The 16,747-nt window shown below is 42.2% G+C and overlaps 2 protein-coding genes across 3 annotated transcripts; one reads left to right on the top strand and one right to left on the bottom strand.

Moving 5' to 3' along the window:
* Positions 1 to 889: 889 nt before the first annotated feature.
* LOC140542900 (LETM1 domain-containing protein 1-like) lies at positions 890 to 9,767 on the bottom strand. 2 transcript variants are annotated; one of them, XM_072665854.1, is made up of 9 exons: positions 9,363 to 9,767; positions 7,814 to 7,953; positions 5,268 to 5,383; positions 4,221 to 4,303; positions 3,859 to 4,045; positions 3,268 to 3,369; positions 2,979 to 3,131; positions 2,309 to 2,405; positions 890 to 2,074 (listed from the first exon to the last, which is right to left on the bottom strand). In XM_072665854.1, exons 1-9 carry the CDS (start codon positions 9,425 to 9,427, stop codon positions 2,004 to 2,006), a joined length of 1,014 nt encoding a protein of 337 aa, XP_072521955.1. In that variant the 5' UTR covers positions 9,428 to 9,767; the 3' UTR covers positions 890 to 2,003. The 2 variants fall into 2 exon arrangements, with proteins under 2 accessions (XP_072521955.1, XP_072521956.1); XM_072665855.1 differs by having other exon boundaries at positions 9,326 to 9,407.
* A 623-nt stretch (positions 9,768 to 10,390) lies between these two features.
* Positions 10,391 to 15,176, top strand: cnpy2 (canopy FGF signaling regulator 2). The gene is made up of 6 exons (XM_072666029.1): positions 10,391 to 10,441; positions 10,855 to 11,271; positions 12,680 to 12,795; positions 12,886 to 13,083; positions 14,083 to 14,179; positions 14,443 to 15,176. The coding sequence occupies exons 2-6, from the start codon at positions 11,175 to 11,177 to the stop codon at positions 14,484 to 14,486; spliced, it is 552 nt and encodes a 183-aa protein (XP_072522130.1). The 5' UTR covers positions 10,391 to 10,441; positions 10,855 to 11,174; the 3' UTR covers positions 14,487 to 15,176.
* The last annotated feature ends 1,571 nt before the right edge of the window (positions 15,177 to 16,747 follow it).

Below are 16,747 nucleotides of genomic sequence, written 5' to 3'. Positions count from 1 at the left end.
GCAGAGCCTGCTGGGTCACGTCTCACAGGAGGAGGGAGGGCTGTAGGGATGTAGTGGTGCAGCCAGAATCTCCTGGTATCCAGTACGAAGTTCTAATAACATTAATATCCAGTATGAAGTTCTAATAACATTAATATCCAGTATGAAGCTCTAATAACATTAATATCCAGTATGAAGTTCTAATAACATTAATATCCAGTATGAAGCTCTAATAGCATTAATATCCAGTATGAAGCTCTAATAACATTAATATCCAGTATGAAGTTCTAATGACATTAATATCCAGTATGAAGTTCTAATGACATTAATATCCAGTATGAAGTTCTAATAACATTAATATCCAGTATGAAGCTCTAATAACATTAATATCCAGTATGAAGTTCTAATGACATTAATATCCAGTATGAAGCTCTAATAACATTAATATCCAGTATGAAGTTCTAATGACATTAATATCCAGTATGAAGCTCTAATAGCATTAATATCCAGTATGAAGCTCTAATAACATTAATATCCAGTATGAAGTTCTAATGACATTAATATCCAGTATGAAGTTCTAATAACATTAATATCCAGTATGAAGTTCTAATGACATTAATATCCAGTATGAAGCTCTAATAACATTAATATCCAGTATGAAGTTCTAATGACATTAATATCCAGTACAAAGTTCTAATAACATTGATATCCAGTATGGAGTTCTAATAACATTAATATCCAGTATGAAGCTCTAATAACATTAATATCCAGTTTAAATCTCTAATAACATTTATATCCAGTATGAAGTTATTTTTACTTTTATATGTAAAATCTATGTTTTCAAAGTCAAAACAATAAATGAATAAATAAGTAAAGTAATGTTAGAACAGCAGCAACAACAGAGACCAGATTGGATTTACAGCTCATAATTTAATATTGTTCAGGAATATGTTCCCATGCACACATGATAATGTCACTTCAGCATAAAAACGACCACAGACCTTAAAAAAGTAACCTGAGATTAACAGGAAGTCAGACAAGGTGAAACGAAATATTCTTGAACTTAAAAATAAAAAGTATGAGATGACAGGCAGCAAAGATAAGCAGAAGCACAACGAGCCGACGTTTCATAAAACACTGTATACAAAAAACAAACAAACAGTGGAATGCACTTATGACAAACTGAAATACAAGGCAACTGACTGATTAACCACAGCACTTCTCAGTAAACGAGGCGCCTCGTTAGACAGGGTTCCCATTTCAGAAAACACTTCCACTAAACAAACACCCACACCTGAGAGGTTCTGCACACGCAAAAGCTTCAGTGTCCATCAGAGATTTTAATAAATAATATAAGACAACTAGTTTAACAGGCAAAACAGATAATTTCACAGCAACACAGAGACTATTAACAGTATTAACACTATTAACAGTCCCATTTAGGACCACATTCATGTGGAATGTGTTCGGGCACATACAGCACTGTACCAAAGTTTTAGTCCCCTATGTTCATCATTAGAACATCTCCAAAGTTCTAGTGTTATTTAGAGTTCTCCTCAGATCAACACCTGGTTTGGTGGTAAATCAGGGCTTAATGATGGTAAATCAGGTGAGCTGCTGCTGCTGCTGCTGCTGCTGCTGCTGCTGCTGATGGAGGTGAACACATCCTCCACGCTGTGCTGGCTGGACTGGGGGGCGTCCAGGAGAACCCTGGAGGAACCGAGCTCTGTTCTTCAGACTAGCTCACCAACAAGATCTCACTACTTTCTTTCTTCAGAATGAGAAGCTCTTGTTTCTCCTTTTTACTGGATTCATGTTCAGCTGCTTTATCTGTTCTGATGAGATCTGGAGCTCCTACTGTAGAACCCTCTCACTGCTGAGAGACGGGGGGTAGAGTGATGGGATTAGGGGGCTAAAACTTTTGCACAGTGCTGTAGAAGTGAAGGCTTTTCCTTTGGTGTAAACTCTGTACAGTGAAGTGGGTTGTTGATGGTGATATGCGAGCATGCAGCACCATTCTGCATTCACTTTGAGACTGGGGGGTTGTTGAGCGTTAGGACTGCCATGCTGTGCAGCAGCAGCGAGGGTTCGGAATCTAAGGAAGAAGAAGAAGCAAAAAGGTCAGAACCAAGATCTGAGAGATGAAGTTCTAATATCATTAATATCCAGTATGAAGCTCTAATAACATGAAGTTCTATTAATATTAATATGTTAAAATATATATAATAATAAGATCTGAGAGATGAAGGTTCGTACTTTAAGTGGTTAATGCAGCCAAAGGTGTTGAGTGAGCAGGTGGACCTTAATACAGTGATATGCTGATACTTACCTTTGACTTGTGCTGAAAACTGGGTCCACTGGTGAAGCCACTCTCTGCACTGGCTGGAACTAAGATGGCTGGGGCTCAACCCTCGAAGGTCGCAGGCCTGGTGGGGAGGCAGAACGTTCAATTACACTCAGACTACTTCTACTACCCACCAAGGGACTTTTCTTTAGGGACTACTTTCTGTAGCCGCACTACACCCTGCAGCATGTATCCCTCCACCATTTTAATGATCTGGTTCTAAAAGCAGGTTCTAGAGCCGAACTCTTCTCAGAACTCTGGTAGAACCGTGTCTCAGGCATCAGGCAGCGTCTTCATCACCATTAGGTGAAGAACTTTCTGTGAGGAGCTTTTATTATTAGAGCTTCAGACGTCTGCTTCCCTTCACCTCCACTGTAGAACAGCTCTGACTGGGGGAGCTTATCTAGGACAGGGGGTGTGTCACACCAAACCCACCAAACTTCCCAAACCCCCCAAACCCCCACTCTGACTGACTCTGTTTACATCTTAACTGTTTAAATATGCAGAAAATATAATAAACAGTTGCATCGGACCTCTAGACTCTATTATATAATGATTGACAGGACCAAAAACACAGGCAGCATTTCCACAAGGGCAACTTGTGTAATGTAGGAGAGCCGGTTCCTGAAGCTGTGAGAGGCTAAGATGTGCTGACCCGTCTCGTTTCTTCATCAGTGAGCTGATCAAGGCCTAGCGAGCCCAAAGCTCGGTCCAGATATAGCAGGTCCAGGGCTTTTGTGGTGAGCCGCCTCCGCACCAGGAAACTAGGCAACCACACAATTACAGGGAGCTGAGAGCCCAAAGATCTCTAGATGAAAGGTAACAGGAGAAACAAAGAGGATGTGGAAAAGAGGGGGAGAGAAAGAATGAGAAGAAACAAGAAACAAGGCTGAAAGAAGAAAACGGCACACAGGAGTGTATATGCAGAGATGTCAAACACTGACCAAATGACTCGGTTTCAAAGACTGCAGTCCCAGTGGAGGTCCGGAGAAGACCTCGCGTACAGCGCAGAGCTCTGAAACACTTGGGTGGGCCCCGCTCTGGACCTGCAGCACAGACACTGTATTGGTACAATACACATATGGAAACGATATTCTCAAATTACTCAGCAAAGTGTGTGAAACTGAGCTCCACTGTAGAGAAACTGACCCACTCTGATCTCTCTACAGTGGAGGTGAATGGAAGCAGGCGTCGGTCACCATGACTACCACACAGATACAGCCCATAATTTATCTCCTATTCAAACCCACCAGTGAAGCTACACAAGTTTTATATGGAATGATGATGATGATGAAGGTAAAATAGTGAATAGAGAATCTGAACTAATGCAGTTCTCTTTATCTAGAACCTCCACTGTAGAACAGCTCTGACTGGGGGAGGTTATCTACACTGTTATATAAAAGAATAAGATATAAGAACCTAGATACTGTGGCTGAACCTTTGAGGAACCTATAGTTTCAAACTGAGGAACCTCAGGGAACTCATAACACCAACCCCACTCAGTGGAATTCCCCTCTAGACAAATCCACAGGTACCTTGGCATACAGGTTCAAGAGCAAAGTACGCCTGGGCCACTTGCTGACCCGTGGGATTGTCCAGGCAATGTTTTTCAGAACCTCAGCCTGGTGTTGCGAACGCTTTACATGAGCAATCATCTGAAACTTCCTCTGCTGTTGCGGTGTCCAGAAGTGTCGAAACAGCAGCTGCCGTGGAAAGAGGCACCTGGAAAAAACAGGGAAGTGACCACTTTCATGAAACCCTGCAACCCTGACAGCCTTGGCTGTTATCAGCAGTGAGCAGACACACTTCCCTGCTTCAGGACGAACCAAACCATTACAATGAATAGAAGACCTAAACGGCTGACCTGCAGTGACCTCACAGTGATACACTTACTCACATCAGGGTGAAGACCAAGCCGATGGCGAAGGGAGGGAGGGAGATCACAGCCAGTGGAATGGCTTTAAACATGTCCTGTCGGAACTGCAGAGAAGACAAGAAAACACCTCCATTAACGTTTACTACTTTAAGCTGCACTCATTGTTGACAAAGATGTGCACAGAAGAAGTACTGCCAATAGAATAGGACTCTCTGGAGCAGATCAACATCATGACCCTATCGGCTCTATGCTGCCTAATGCCAGGCGTGGGCTAGAGGGGTATAAAGCCCCCCAGCATTGAGGAGCTGTGGAGCAGTGGAGGAACTGTGTTCTCTGGAATGATGGTGGTGGAGCTCCATCCAGTACTTTAGGATGGGATGAGTTGGGGATCAATGAGGTGGGGTGGTGATCATCACTGAACATCCTGACTAACACTCACTAATGCTCTTGTTGCTGAATGCAATCAAATCCTCACAGCAATGCTCCTCCTCCAAAATCTAGTAGAAAGTCTTCTTCTCTGGACAGTAGAGACAGTTACTCCAACAAAAGCAGGATTGACTCTTTTTAATCCCCTTGACTTCAGAAGTGACAGTGAATACACAGGTGTCCCAATACTTTTGTCCATATATTGCAAAAAGTAATGGGATTAAATGTGTCTATACTGAAGATTAGAGCTGAACTGAGTCGTTGCTCTACCGCACTTTTCTCCATAATGTGGCAGTTGTTCTTTATACTGTATCAGAATGTTGAAAAGACCAATAGAAATGCTCCAAAATGACACAGAATAATAGAAATAGAAAGTTAGGACTTTGTAAATGTATCACTTCACATTTACAGTGTTGTGGAACAGTGATGAAATATGTTGGTGTATAAAAGAAGAGTGTACTGAGTGAAGGTGGATACAGGTGGATCTCATTATTAATAGGTAATCTGGGTAATCTCAACTCATGCTGAGTGCGATCTGAAATGAAATAAATAATAAACAAATAGGAATAATCTAGTCTAAAGTTTTTGTACTTTACTGAACTGTGAGGTCCAAAACTGTGTATCTGTGAGAAACAGGCCTACCAACAGTAATCTCTCCAGGTCTCGATACGGGAGCTCTCTGTAGTGGATGTTGTTACTACGCAAGCTCCTCTTTATTCTTCTGACTTCTTTCACATCTTCAAAGAGGAGCCGGAATCCTAAAAAACACAGAGGTTTGGTACATTAAGTCTGGGTGTAAGTCTGGGTTTGGTACATTAAGTCTAAGTGTAAGTCTGGGTTTGGTACATTAGGTCTGGGTTTGGTACATTAAGTCTGGGTTTGGTACATTAAGTCTGGGTTTGGTACATTAGGTCTGGGGTTAAGTCTGGGTTTGGTACATTAGGTCTGGGTTTGGTACATTAGGTCTGGGGTTAAGTCTGGGTTTGGTACATTAGGTCTGGGTTTGGTACATTAAGTCTGGGTTTGGTACATTTGGTCTGGGTTTGGTACATTAGGTCTGGGTTTAAGTCTGGGTTTGGTACATTAAGTCTGGGTTTGGTACATTAGGTCTGGGGTTAAGTCTGGGTTTGGTACATTAGGTCTGGGTTTGGTACATTAAGTCTGGGTATAAGTCTGGGTTTGGTACATTAAGTCTGGGTTTGGTACATTAGGTCTGGGTTTGGTACATTAGGTCTGGGTATAAGTCTGGGTTTGGTACATCAGGTCTGGGTGTTAGTCTGGGTTTGGTACATTAAGTCTGAGTGTAAGTCTGGGTTTGGTACATTAGGTCTGGGTTTGGTACATTAAGTCTGGGTTTGGTACATTTGGTCTGGGTTTGGTACATTTGGTCTGGGTTTAAGTCTGGGTTTGGTACATTAAGTCTGGGTTTGGTACATTAAGTCTGGGTATAAGTCTGGGTTTGGTACATTAAGTCTGAGTGTAAGTCTGGGTTTGGTACATTAAGTCTGGGTTTAAGTCTGGGTTTGGTACATTAGGTCTGGGTTTGGTACATTAAGTCTGGGTTTGGTACATTTGGTCTGGGTTTGGTACATTAGGTCTGGGTTTAAGTCTGGGTTTGGTACATTAAGTCTGGGTTTGGTACATTAGGTCTGGGTTTAAGTCTGGGTTTGGTACATTAGGTCTGGGTTTGGTACATTAGGTCTGGGTATAAGTCTGGGTTTGGTACATTAAGTCTGGGTTTGGTACATTAGGTCTGGGTTTGGTACATTAGGTCTGGGTATAAGTCTGGGTTTGGTACATTAGGTCTGGGTGTTAGTCTGGGTTTGGTACATTAGGTCTGGGTATAAGTCTGGGTTTGGTACATTAGGTCTGGGTGTTAGTCTGGGTTTGGTACATTAAGTCTGGGTTTGGTACATTAGGTCTGGGTGTTAGTCTGGGTTTGGTACATTAAGTCTGGGTTTGGTACATTAAGTCTGGGTATAAGTCTAGGTTTGGTACATTAGGTCTGGGTGTTAGTCTGGGTTTGGTACATTAAGTCTGGGTTTGGTACATTAAGTCTGGGTATAAGTCTGGGTTTGGTACATTAGGTCTGGGTGTTAGTCTGGGTTTGGTACATTAGGTCTGGGTGTTAGTCTGGGTTTGGTACATTAAGTCTGGGTGTAAGTCTGGGCTTGGTACATTAAGTCTGGGTTTGGCACATTTAGTCTGGATTTGGTACATTAAGTCTGCGTGTTAGTCTGGGTGTTAGTCTGGGTTTGGTACATTAAGTCTGGGTGTTAGTCTGGGTGTTAGTCTGGGTTTGGTACATTAAGTCTGGGTGTTAGTCTGGGTTTGGTACATTAAGTCTGGGTGTTAGTCTGGGTTTGATTCATTAAGTCTGGGTGTTAGTCTGGGTGTTAGTCTGAGTTTGGTACATTAAGTCTGGGTGTTAGTCTGGGTGTTAGTCTGGGTTTGGTACATTAAGTCTGGGTGTTAGTCTGGGTGTTAGTCTGGGTTTGGTACATTAAGTCTGGGTGTTAGTCTGGGTGTTAGTCTGGGTGTTAGTCTGGGTTTGGTACATTAAGTCTGGGTGTTAGTCTGGGTGTTAGTCTGGGTTTGGTACATTAAGTCTGGGTGTTAGTCTGGGTTTGGTACATTAAGTCTGGGTGTTAGTCTGGGTGTTAGTCTGGGTTTGGTACATTATATCTGGGTGTTAGTCTGGGTTTGGTACATTAAGTCTGGGTGTTAGTCTGGGTGTTAGTCTGAGTTTGGTACATTATATCTGGGTGTTAGTCTGGGTGTTAGTCTGGGTTTGGTACATTATATCTGGGTGTTAGTCTGGGTGTTAGTCTGGGTTTGGTACATTAAGTCTGGGTGTTAGTCTGGGTTTGGTACATTAAGTCTGGGTGTTAGTCTGGGTTTGGTTCATTAAGTCTGATATTGTTGAATAGCGTGCTGCTCAGCACTCTGCAATGCACATTTAAGTCCCTAACACTGCACCTAACACCTAACACTGCACTTAACACCTAACACTGCACTTAACACCTAACACTGCACCTAACAGCTAACACTGCACCTAACACCTAACACTGCATTCTCCCAAAAGCCTACCTTGTTTATGCTACCTGAATTACTCTGACAGTTTAATTACCCCTCCTGCACGTCAACCTGTATGAGCTATATTCATGCCGGAGGATCGGGTCGTTCACCTTTCATGAGGGTGTGGTATAGGACATAGAAGCGAGGAAATCGCTGCTCCAAGAAGCGCTCATACTTGTCGTTCACTCTCTGAAGGACTCCTAGTCTAGCTTGAGAGGTGGAGTAACAGCTACAGCCATGGAGAAACAACCTGAAGAACAAAAAAAACATTCAGCTGTTAATGAACGATTACTGACTGCATATATTACAGAAAGTGGTCGGCATGGTTTCACTGTCAAAGCTGTACTGTGTTTAAGAGCAGGTGACATCAGGGACACAGTGAGACACCAGTAATACTGTGAGACACCAGGGACACAGTGAGACACCAGTGATACTGTGAGACACCAGGGATGCAGTGAGACACCAGGGATGCAGTGAGACACCAGGGACACTGTGTGACACCAGGGATGCAGTGAGACACCAGGGACACTGTGTGACACCAGTGATACTGTGAGACACCAGTGATACTGTGTGACACCAGGGACACTGTGAGACACCAGTGATACTGTGAGACACCAGGGATGCAGTGAGACACCAGTGATACTGTGAGACACCAGTGATACTGTGTGACACCAGGGACACTGTGTGACACCAGTGATACTGTGTGACACCAGGGACACTGTGTGACACCAGGGATGCAGTGAGACACCAGGGACACTGTGTGACACCAGGGACACAGTGAGACACCAGTGATACTGTGAGACACCAGGGACACTGTGTGACACCAGGGATGCAGTGAGACACCAGGGACACTGTGAGACACCAGTAATACTGTGAGACACCAGGGATGCAGTATGACACCAGGGACACTGTGTGACACCAGTGACACAGTGAGACACCAGTGATACTGTGTGACACCAGGGATGCAGTGAGACACCAGGGACACTGTGTGACACCAGGGATGCAGTGAGACACCAGTAATACTGTGAGACACCAGGGACGCAGTGAGACACCAGGGACGCAGTGAGACACCAGGGACACAGTGAGACACCAGGGATGCAGTGAGACACCAGTGACGCTGTGATGGATCAGGGTGTGTTCTTAGTTATTATTATTATTATTATTAATAATAATAATCAAACATTAATCAAGACTTATATAAGCTCAGGTTAAGTGTCAATGATTATTATTATTATTATTAATAATAATAATAATCAAACATTAATCAAGACTTATATAAGCTCAGGTTAAGTGTCGATGATTATTATTATTATTATTATTAAAGCTCGATAACAGATACAGCTATAAATAGTAGATTACTACAGTGACTGCACAAACGTTATATAGACGTGAATTAATAGAGATGATTGAGGACGTTATACGGCACTACATACATCTTTTATTTATATATATATACTTTTATAATATATAAGATATTAAGTATTTAAACGGTTATTTTTTTAGCTATTATTAATGGAAATAAGAAAACGAGGCTAAAATTTGCCTGTTTTTCGAATTGAAAGGTGAACCAGAAAATTTGGAAAAAAAACCCAAGTCAATTCCAGCTTCGTTATGAAACTTACCTGCATAATAATTTACAGAACATTCAGGGAACTGTACCTCAGTCTGGCTTTCACCGCCGTCTGTCCGAGCAGAAAGCCCGCCTGCCCGCAGAGCCGACTCATGCTTCAGGAGGCAGAAGCTCTCATCCCTCCATGACACCACTGACACCTCCGGGTCGGCTCGAGCGACTCGGGTTCCACCAGCTTTGCGCAGAATCGCTGATCTTCAGAACATACACACCGCACACAGCCGTTGATTTTGGGATGTAGATCGCACAAATTCTCCGGCGAGACTGTTGTGAGCAAAACATTTAAAATTCCAGCAGCAAAAAGACAAAGGCATTGATGTTGTGTGTGTTCCTGGCTGTGTGCAGTGCCATTAGTGTGCCCGCAGTTTATTTATAAGACATATAATCGCAGGGTCTGTTAAGTGGCTGCGTTACACGAACGCAACAAAACTAGCTAGCGATCTGCTTGTACCGTAACATCCATATTATGCGCGCATAAATGTTTTCTTTACGAAATAAATATTTAATCTGCCTACTGCAGCAGGAAAGCTAAAGAAAAACACTTCCTAATGACGCTTTGTATTTTATTCCCATTTTAATATTATGATAAATATAATTTATAGTATGTGTTATTGTAAATTTTTGTTATATTAGCTAGCTACATGATTTTACACTTTCTTGTTTATTTTGTTGTGTGTTTGTTATTTCATTTATTTCTCTGAAGGTCTGTATTTGTCATCAACTTTTATCAACTTGTAATTAATTTGCAATTGTCGTGTAATAAAGACCCTGGTAATACTTCCGTTGCTTAACGTCTATTTATGAAAGACGTTTATCAGGAAAATAATGTATCAGTAGTGCGACTGATGTCTTTATAATGTATGGATGTAATTATAATAAATAATATGGATGTAAATATAATGTAAATAAAAGTGCTTACGTGTCAAAGCCCCGTTAATGAGTCAATTGTGCAGTTGGGCATGTTATGTGTTCGCCTGTTGACTTACCGTAATTACACCTTCAGGGAACCAGGCGCAGCTTTTTAAAGAACAACGGTGCGAACAGACACGTTGACGTAGTTCCCCCTAAACTGGAGAGTAAACTGGTGCTGGTAGAAGACTGAAAGAGGGTACTTTTACCATGTGTTTTACTGTGGTGTGTTGTATTGCATACCTTTTCAAACTGCACTGTATTATTATTATTATTATTATTATTATTACTGTAGTATTATTATTATGTTTAATTGTAGCCATTGTATCATATTATATGATTTCTGTATTGTCAGAAATAATTGCACTATAATTTTATTGTATTTCTTCACATTACTATTTTTGTCAATACTTTTACTATGTAGTATAATATATATATTATAATAACATTTTGAGAACTACAATATAATTTATTTATTTATTTATTTACAGGCGTCTGTTACACTTTTACTATGTAGTTTTTTTAATGGTTCTGTATTTTTTATTATTTTTATTTTGTATTTTTAATAACGGCCACACAAGACTTTTATTATGTATTTTCTCCTCAACGCAGCAGAGGTCCTTCAGAAATTCAGGCACGTACTCGGGCAGCCTTTCTGGATCAGCCAGCTGTGTACGTCATCAGTTCCAGAGCTTACTGTGGGAGCGCGCGGAGGGTCTGCAGGGTCACATCATTTCCTATAAAAGTGAGAAATTAATATTTAATAAGGTGTGATTCGAACCCGCGCAGGCGAGGCTGACGGAGTGCTTCTCGGCCTCGTGGTTCAGCGGCTCTCGGCAGGTGAGGTGTGGAGGTGTGTGAGAGGGACAGCAGGTAATCAGCCAGAGCTCGTCTCGTGAGAGTTGGGGTCCAGGTCAGTGCTGCGGCCGGACATGGGGGTGCAGGTCTACGTCGTGCTGCTGTGCGGACTGCTGTCGCTTACCGTGCTGGTCTGTGGAGCCAGACAGAGTCAGGACATCAAGTGTGGAGGTAATGAATGAAGAGCAGCTTCAGGACTTTTATTTTGTATAATTTTGTATTAATGAATGTCTTTAATGCTGTGGTTTTAGACTGTAGAACATCAGTATTACCAACAGAATCAGAAATACTACAAATAATAATCAGTATTTTTATTAATTATTATTATAATTAATTAATTTTATTTTTTAGCTGATTTTAAAAGTGAAATACATTTATTGAAAATATTGTATAGATAGTTTTACGTCATCTTGAAATAATAATAACTAAATTTACTGTTGCTCTCATTTTGGAGCGATAGTGTGTTATTAAATATCAAAAATACATTTTTTTTACTTTATTTTATTTTTAAAAAACTAATATTTTATTATGTAATTTATTCATATAATTTATAAACATATGAAGTTCATGTTTATTTTTTTTTTCTCTTTTTGTTTGACATGTTAGAGAGTTTACCTCTTGGAATCAATAAAGTATCTCTGATTCTGATTTATTTATAAATGTATAGATAAACGTATTGATAAATGTATAGATAAATGTTTTGATAAACGTATAGATAAATGTATAGATAAACGTATAGATAAACGTATAGATAAACGTATAGATCAATGTATAGATAAACGTATTGATAAATGTATAGATAAACGTATTGATAAATGTATAGATAAACGTATTGATAAATGTATAGATAAACGTATAGATAAATGTATAGATAAATGTATAGATAAACGTATAGATAAACGTATTGATAAATGTATTGATAAATGTATAGATAAATGTATAGGACATGTTTGCTATCTTTCGTGTAGAGCAGGAACACTGCACTTAGACTAGAGCTGGGCAATATGACAATATTTGATCATATCGTGATGAATTCTGTTATCGTGATAAACAGTATGCTTTTATGAGTGTATGGTGAATATCAGCAGTGCTTAACGAGCACTGATTAATGAGTGTAATCAGTCTTATTTAATTATATGGTGTGCAGAATATTTTAAAATAATAATAATAATAATATTTAAAAATCATGTATCAAAGTATTTTTGCTTGTTTGTTTTTACGCTGCGGGTGCATTTTTGTCTACATGATGAAATATTACGATTAATATCGTATAAAAAATGTCGTTAAATATCGTGATTGTTTTTCCCGTATCGCCCAGCTCTAACTTAGACTGTCATCAGTGTACTCATCTCTGTAGACACGCCCCCAAAATCATTCGTTCCTCCAGCTCTGGATGTGGTTTAGAAGTAGATATCAGTAGATATCTGAAGCAAAGGCTTGTCTGATCGTTCAGTTATCAATCACGTTAATCGGATTTTATGCCGAACTGCTCCTTTAAAGTGTTTCTGGGTGCTGTTTGGTTCGTCTGCTCTGATCTTACTCATCCATGTTCTCTTCTCTCGACTGTACTGAACGGCAGCGTGCCGAGCACTGGTTGATGAAATGGAATGGGCCGTTTCTCAAGTAGATCCGAAGAAAATGATCCAAACTGGGTCGTTTAGGATAAACCCGGACGGCAGCCAATCCATAAAAGAGGTGAGCTGTTTACTGGGCTTGGGTGGAAGGTGCTGAGCTCCTCTCCGTGGTGCCTGTCGTGGATGTTTCTCTGACATTTCTGTGGTCTAGGTTCCTCTTGCCCGCTCGGAAGGTCATCTTCTAGAACTGATGGAAGAAGTGTGTGACCGGATGAAGGATTACGGGGAACGCGTGGATCCCGTCTCTCAGCGGAAGACCTATGTGAGACATACCTCCCGTGACGGCACCTCCATGGACCTCTCCGACGTGACCTTAGACACCAGAGTCAGCTCCAGTTTAAAGTTTGCTGTAAGTTAAAGTTAGTCGTTGTTCATACATTTGGTTGCGTTTGGAAGTGATTGATTGACAGGCAGGCAGGTTTGGCAGGTTTGGAGGAACTTCCATGAGCTGCACTTTTACTGTTGGAGCTGTTGTCCACTTACCGGACAAACCGAGAATCCAGGGGGAAATCCGCTCTGCTGCTGCACTGGAAGCTCAGTGAAGACGGTCTGAGACACTGAGGCTCGGTCTGGGAGAAGGGGGCGGGGCTACTAAATGAGTAGGCGAGTCTAGCACCCTGCCTCTGAGCTCTACTGAGCAGACTCTGTCTGCAGATTGCACAACATTGTGGACAGTTTGTGGACTGGCTTTACTTCTATAGAACGGAAGGGAATGGGGACACAGTGTCTCTGATTAACATTATCGCAGAAAAAACTCCAAAATGTCAACTTTACAACAACAGCAGAAAAAAACATGAACTTTCAAAGGAAGTCAGTGTAAAAAAAAAAATAAATAAAAAAAATATATATATATATATATATATATTTTTTTTTTTATTATTAAGTAAGACCATTTTTACTTATTTTGACAGCAGATTATTGTTAATTTAGTAATAAAATATTTTCTGATTTTAATAATCATTACAATTAAATATCCCAACATTTCTCAAGACTGTCTTGGAATTTTTAAGAAGAAAAACAAAAAAACAAAATTTTCAAGAATTTTCCTGGTAAAAAATGTTTTCACAGGTAACTAGACTTTCCGTTCATAATAAATAAAAATATAAATAATAAAAGTATAAATATAAATGTGTGTGTATGTATGTATGTATATATAATATTTATACAGAGACATTTATGAATTCATGGCAGCTAAACTAAACATACTAAAGGTATGTGCCAAAACATAAAAAAGAATTTAAAAAAATAAAAATTTAATAAAGTAAAATTGATTAGAGTATTGATTAAATATTAGCTATCAGAAATAATATTGGTGCATTTTTGTCTGTTTTCCTCTTTAACTTTTCAGTGTGAGACGATTGTCGAGCAGAACGAGGACGAAATTATTGAATTCTTCGCTCATGAGTCCGACAACGTTAAAGACAGGCTCTGCAGCCAGAGGACAGGTAATCCCTACAGTCATACTCTTTTTTAATATAGAATTCTCTTCATATATATTCGCATGCTTGTGCAAATGTTCGGACACCCCCGCTCAAGTTGTTTGGGTGATTGAAGTGTAAATACAGTCAGTTCACGTCCTCTGCAGAGATTTCACACTTGTGCACGTTCAGACCCACCTCTCATTTCTTCTCCACGACCTCCAGCTGAAATGTAGCTGAAGGTAGCTTTCTGCACAGTCTAATCATATTCATCGACGCTGTGTTTGCAGATCTCTGTGACCACGCACTGAAAATACCTCACGATGAACTTTAACATCAGCCCAGCACGACCTGATCCTCCGACCAGCTGTCCATCCGTGGTCTCACTCCGAGTACACTTGAATTCGTGATGTAGTGTCTTTGTCCGGCGGCGGGTAGAGATTAAAATGATCGGATCTTTTAGTTTGGATTAAATTCTGAATTATTGACGTATTTCTGTGCATATTTCAGCTGCAGATCTCTGATTATCTTGGACATCGTTCTAAAAAAATCTGGTGGCAGTTATGCAGGCGGTCCGCTGTGTGTTGGGCTTCTGTAAGCCTTGGGTGCTACGAACACACAGCTCAGGCTGAGGCCTGTCCGTCTGTCCACGCTGTGACGGGAGCAGCAGTAAGAGTTGTATTTCCATTAGAAAGTGTTGGCAGCAGTCGTATATATGTCTTATGAAAGCCTCTTTCTGAAAACTGCCTCAAGTATTATTATTGTTATTATTATTATTGATTAACCTCAGCACTTATTTTGTGTTTTAGTGCCCCCCCCTCCCTCTGTCTGTGTTATACAGGACCTTCCCACCTGGAGGTGCAATTTTTAATATGATCAAGTACTCCCACAATTCCCAGTTTCTTTCCTTTCTCTCTTTTTTTTTTTTTTTTACATTTTGTCCAGCACCTGTTCCTTATATGGCTTTTCTTACTTCCGCAAAGTGCGAACCATTTGTGCCCTAAATAAACTCTACATTTGTCTACACTGACTGCACTGGATTTCAATGTAAAGCTCAGAAGACCAGTGAAGCTCCACTGGGGGGGTTCAGGAGATGGGGGGGATAGTAATAATAATATTAATGTAAATAATAAAATACTTGTATTACTCTTGCAGTCATGGTGTCCGACGCCCGGCCCCGTTCTCTGCTACTGTAAAGTCATCAGGGTCAGTAAGTTTGCACACCAAAAAAAAAATGTTGGGTGAGAAGGTGTGTGTGGGGTGTAGCCTCAGCCCTGCCCTTAGTCCTCACTTGGCAGTCCCATTCTGTCCAAAGACGGCTGCAAACGTGCGAACCTGGTTAACTTAACGCCCCTAACATGATGGAGGAACCCCACTGTCCTGCACAGAGCCCCAACCTCACTCCACTGTCCTGCACAGAGCCCCAACCTCACTCCACTGTCCTGCACAGAGTCCCAACCTCACCCCACTGTCCTGCACAGAACCCCAACCTCACTCCACTGTGCTGCACAGAGTCCCAACCTCACCCCACTGTCCTGCACAGAGTCCAAACCTCACCCCACTGTCCTGCACAGAGCCCCAACCTCACCCCACTGTCCTGCACAGAGCCCCAACCTCACTCCACTGTGCTGCACAGAGCCCCAACCTCACCCCACTGTCCTGCACAGAGCCCCAACCTCACTCCACTGTCCTGCAGAGCCCCAACCTCACTCCACTGTCCTGCAGAGCCCCAACCTCACTCCACTGTCCTGCACAGAGCCCCAACCTCACCCCACTGTCCTGCAGAGCCCCAACCTCACTCCACTGTGCTGCACAGAGTCCCAACCTCACCCCACTGTCCTGCACAGAGTCCCAACCTCACCCCACTGTCCTGCACAGAGTCCCAACCTCACCCCACTGTCCTGCACAGAGTCCCAACCTCACCCCACTGTCCTGCACAGAGTCCCAACCTCACCCCACTGTCCTGCACAGAGCCCCAACCTCACTCCACTGTCCTGCAGAGCCCCAACCTCACTCCACTGTCCTGCAGAGCCCCAACCTCACTCCACTGTGCTGCACAGAGCCCCAACCTCACCCCACTGTCCTGCAGAGCCCCAACCTCACCCCACTGTCCTGCACAGAGCCCCAACCTCACTCCACTGTCCTGCAGAGCCCCAACCTCACCCCACTGTCCTGCACAGAGCCCCAACCTCACTCCACTGTCCTGCACAGAGCCCCAACCTCACTCCACTGTCCTGCACAGAGCCCCAACCTCACCCCACTGTCCTGCACAGAGCCCCAACCTCACTCCACTGTCCTGCAGAGCCCCAACCTCACTCCACTGTGCTGCACAGAGCCCCAACCTCACTCCACTGTCCTGCACAGAGCCCCAACCTCACTCCACTGTCCTGCACAGAGCCCCAACCTCAACCCACTGTCCTGCACAGAGCCCCAACCTCACTCCACTGTCCTGCACAGAGCCCCAACCTCACCCCACTGTCCTGCACAGAGCCCCAACCTCACCCCACTGTCCTGCACAGAGCCCCAACCTCACCCCACTGTCCTGCACAGAGCCCCAACCTCACTCCACTGTCCTGCAGAGCCCCAACCTCACCC

Source organism: Salminus brasiliensis, chromosome 21, assembly GCF_030463535.1.
Source record: "Salminus brasiliensis chromosome 21, fSalBra1.hap2, whole genome shotgun sequence".
Lineage (NCBI taxonomy): Eukaryota > Metazoa > Chordata > Actinopteri > Characiformes > Bryconidae > Salminus > Salminus brasiliensis.
The sequence above is the reverse complement of the archived record's forward strand: the minus strand, read 5'-3'. Positions and strand labels throughout refer to the sequence as shown.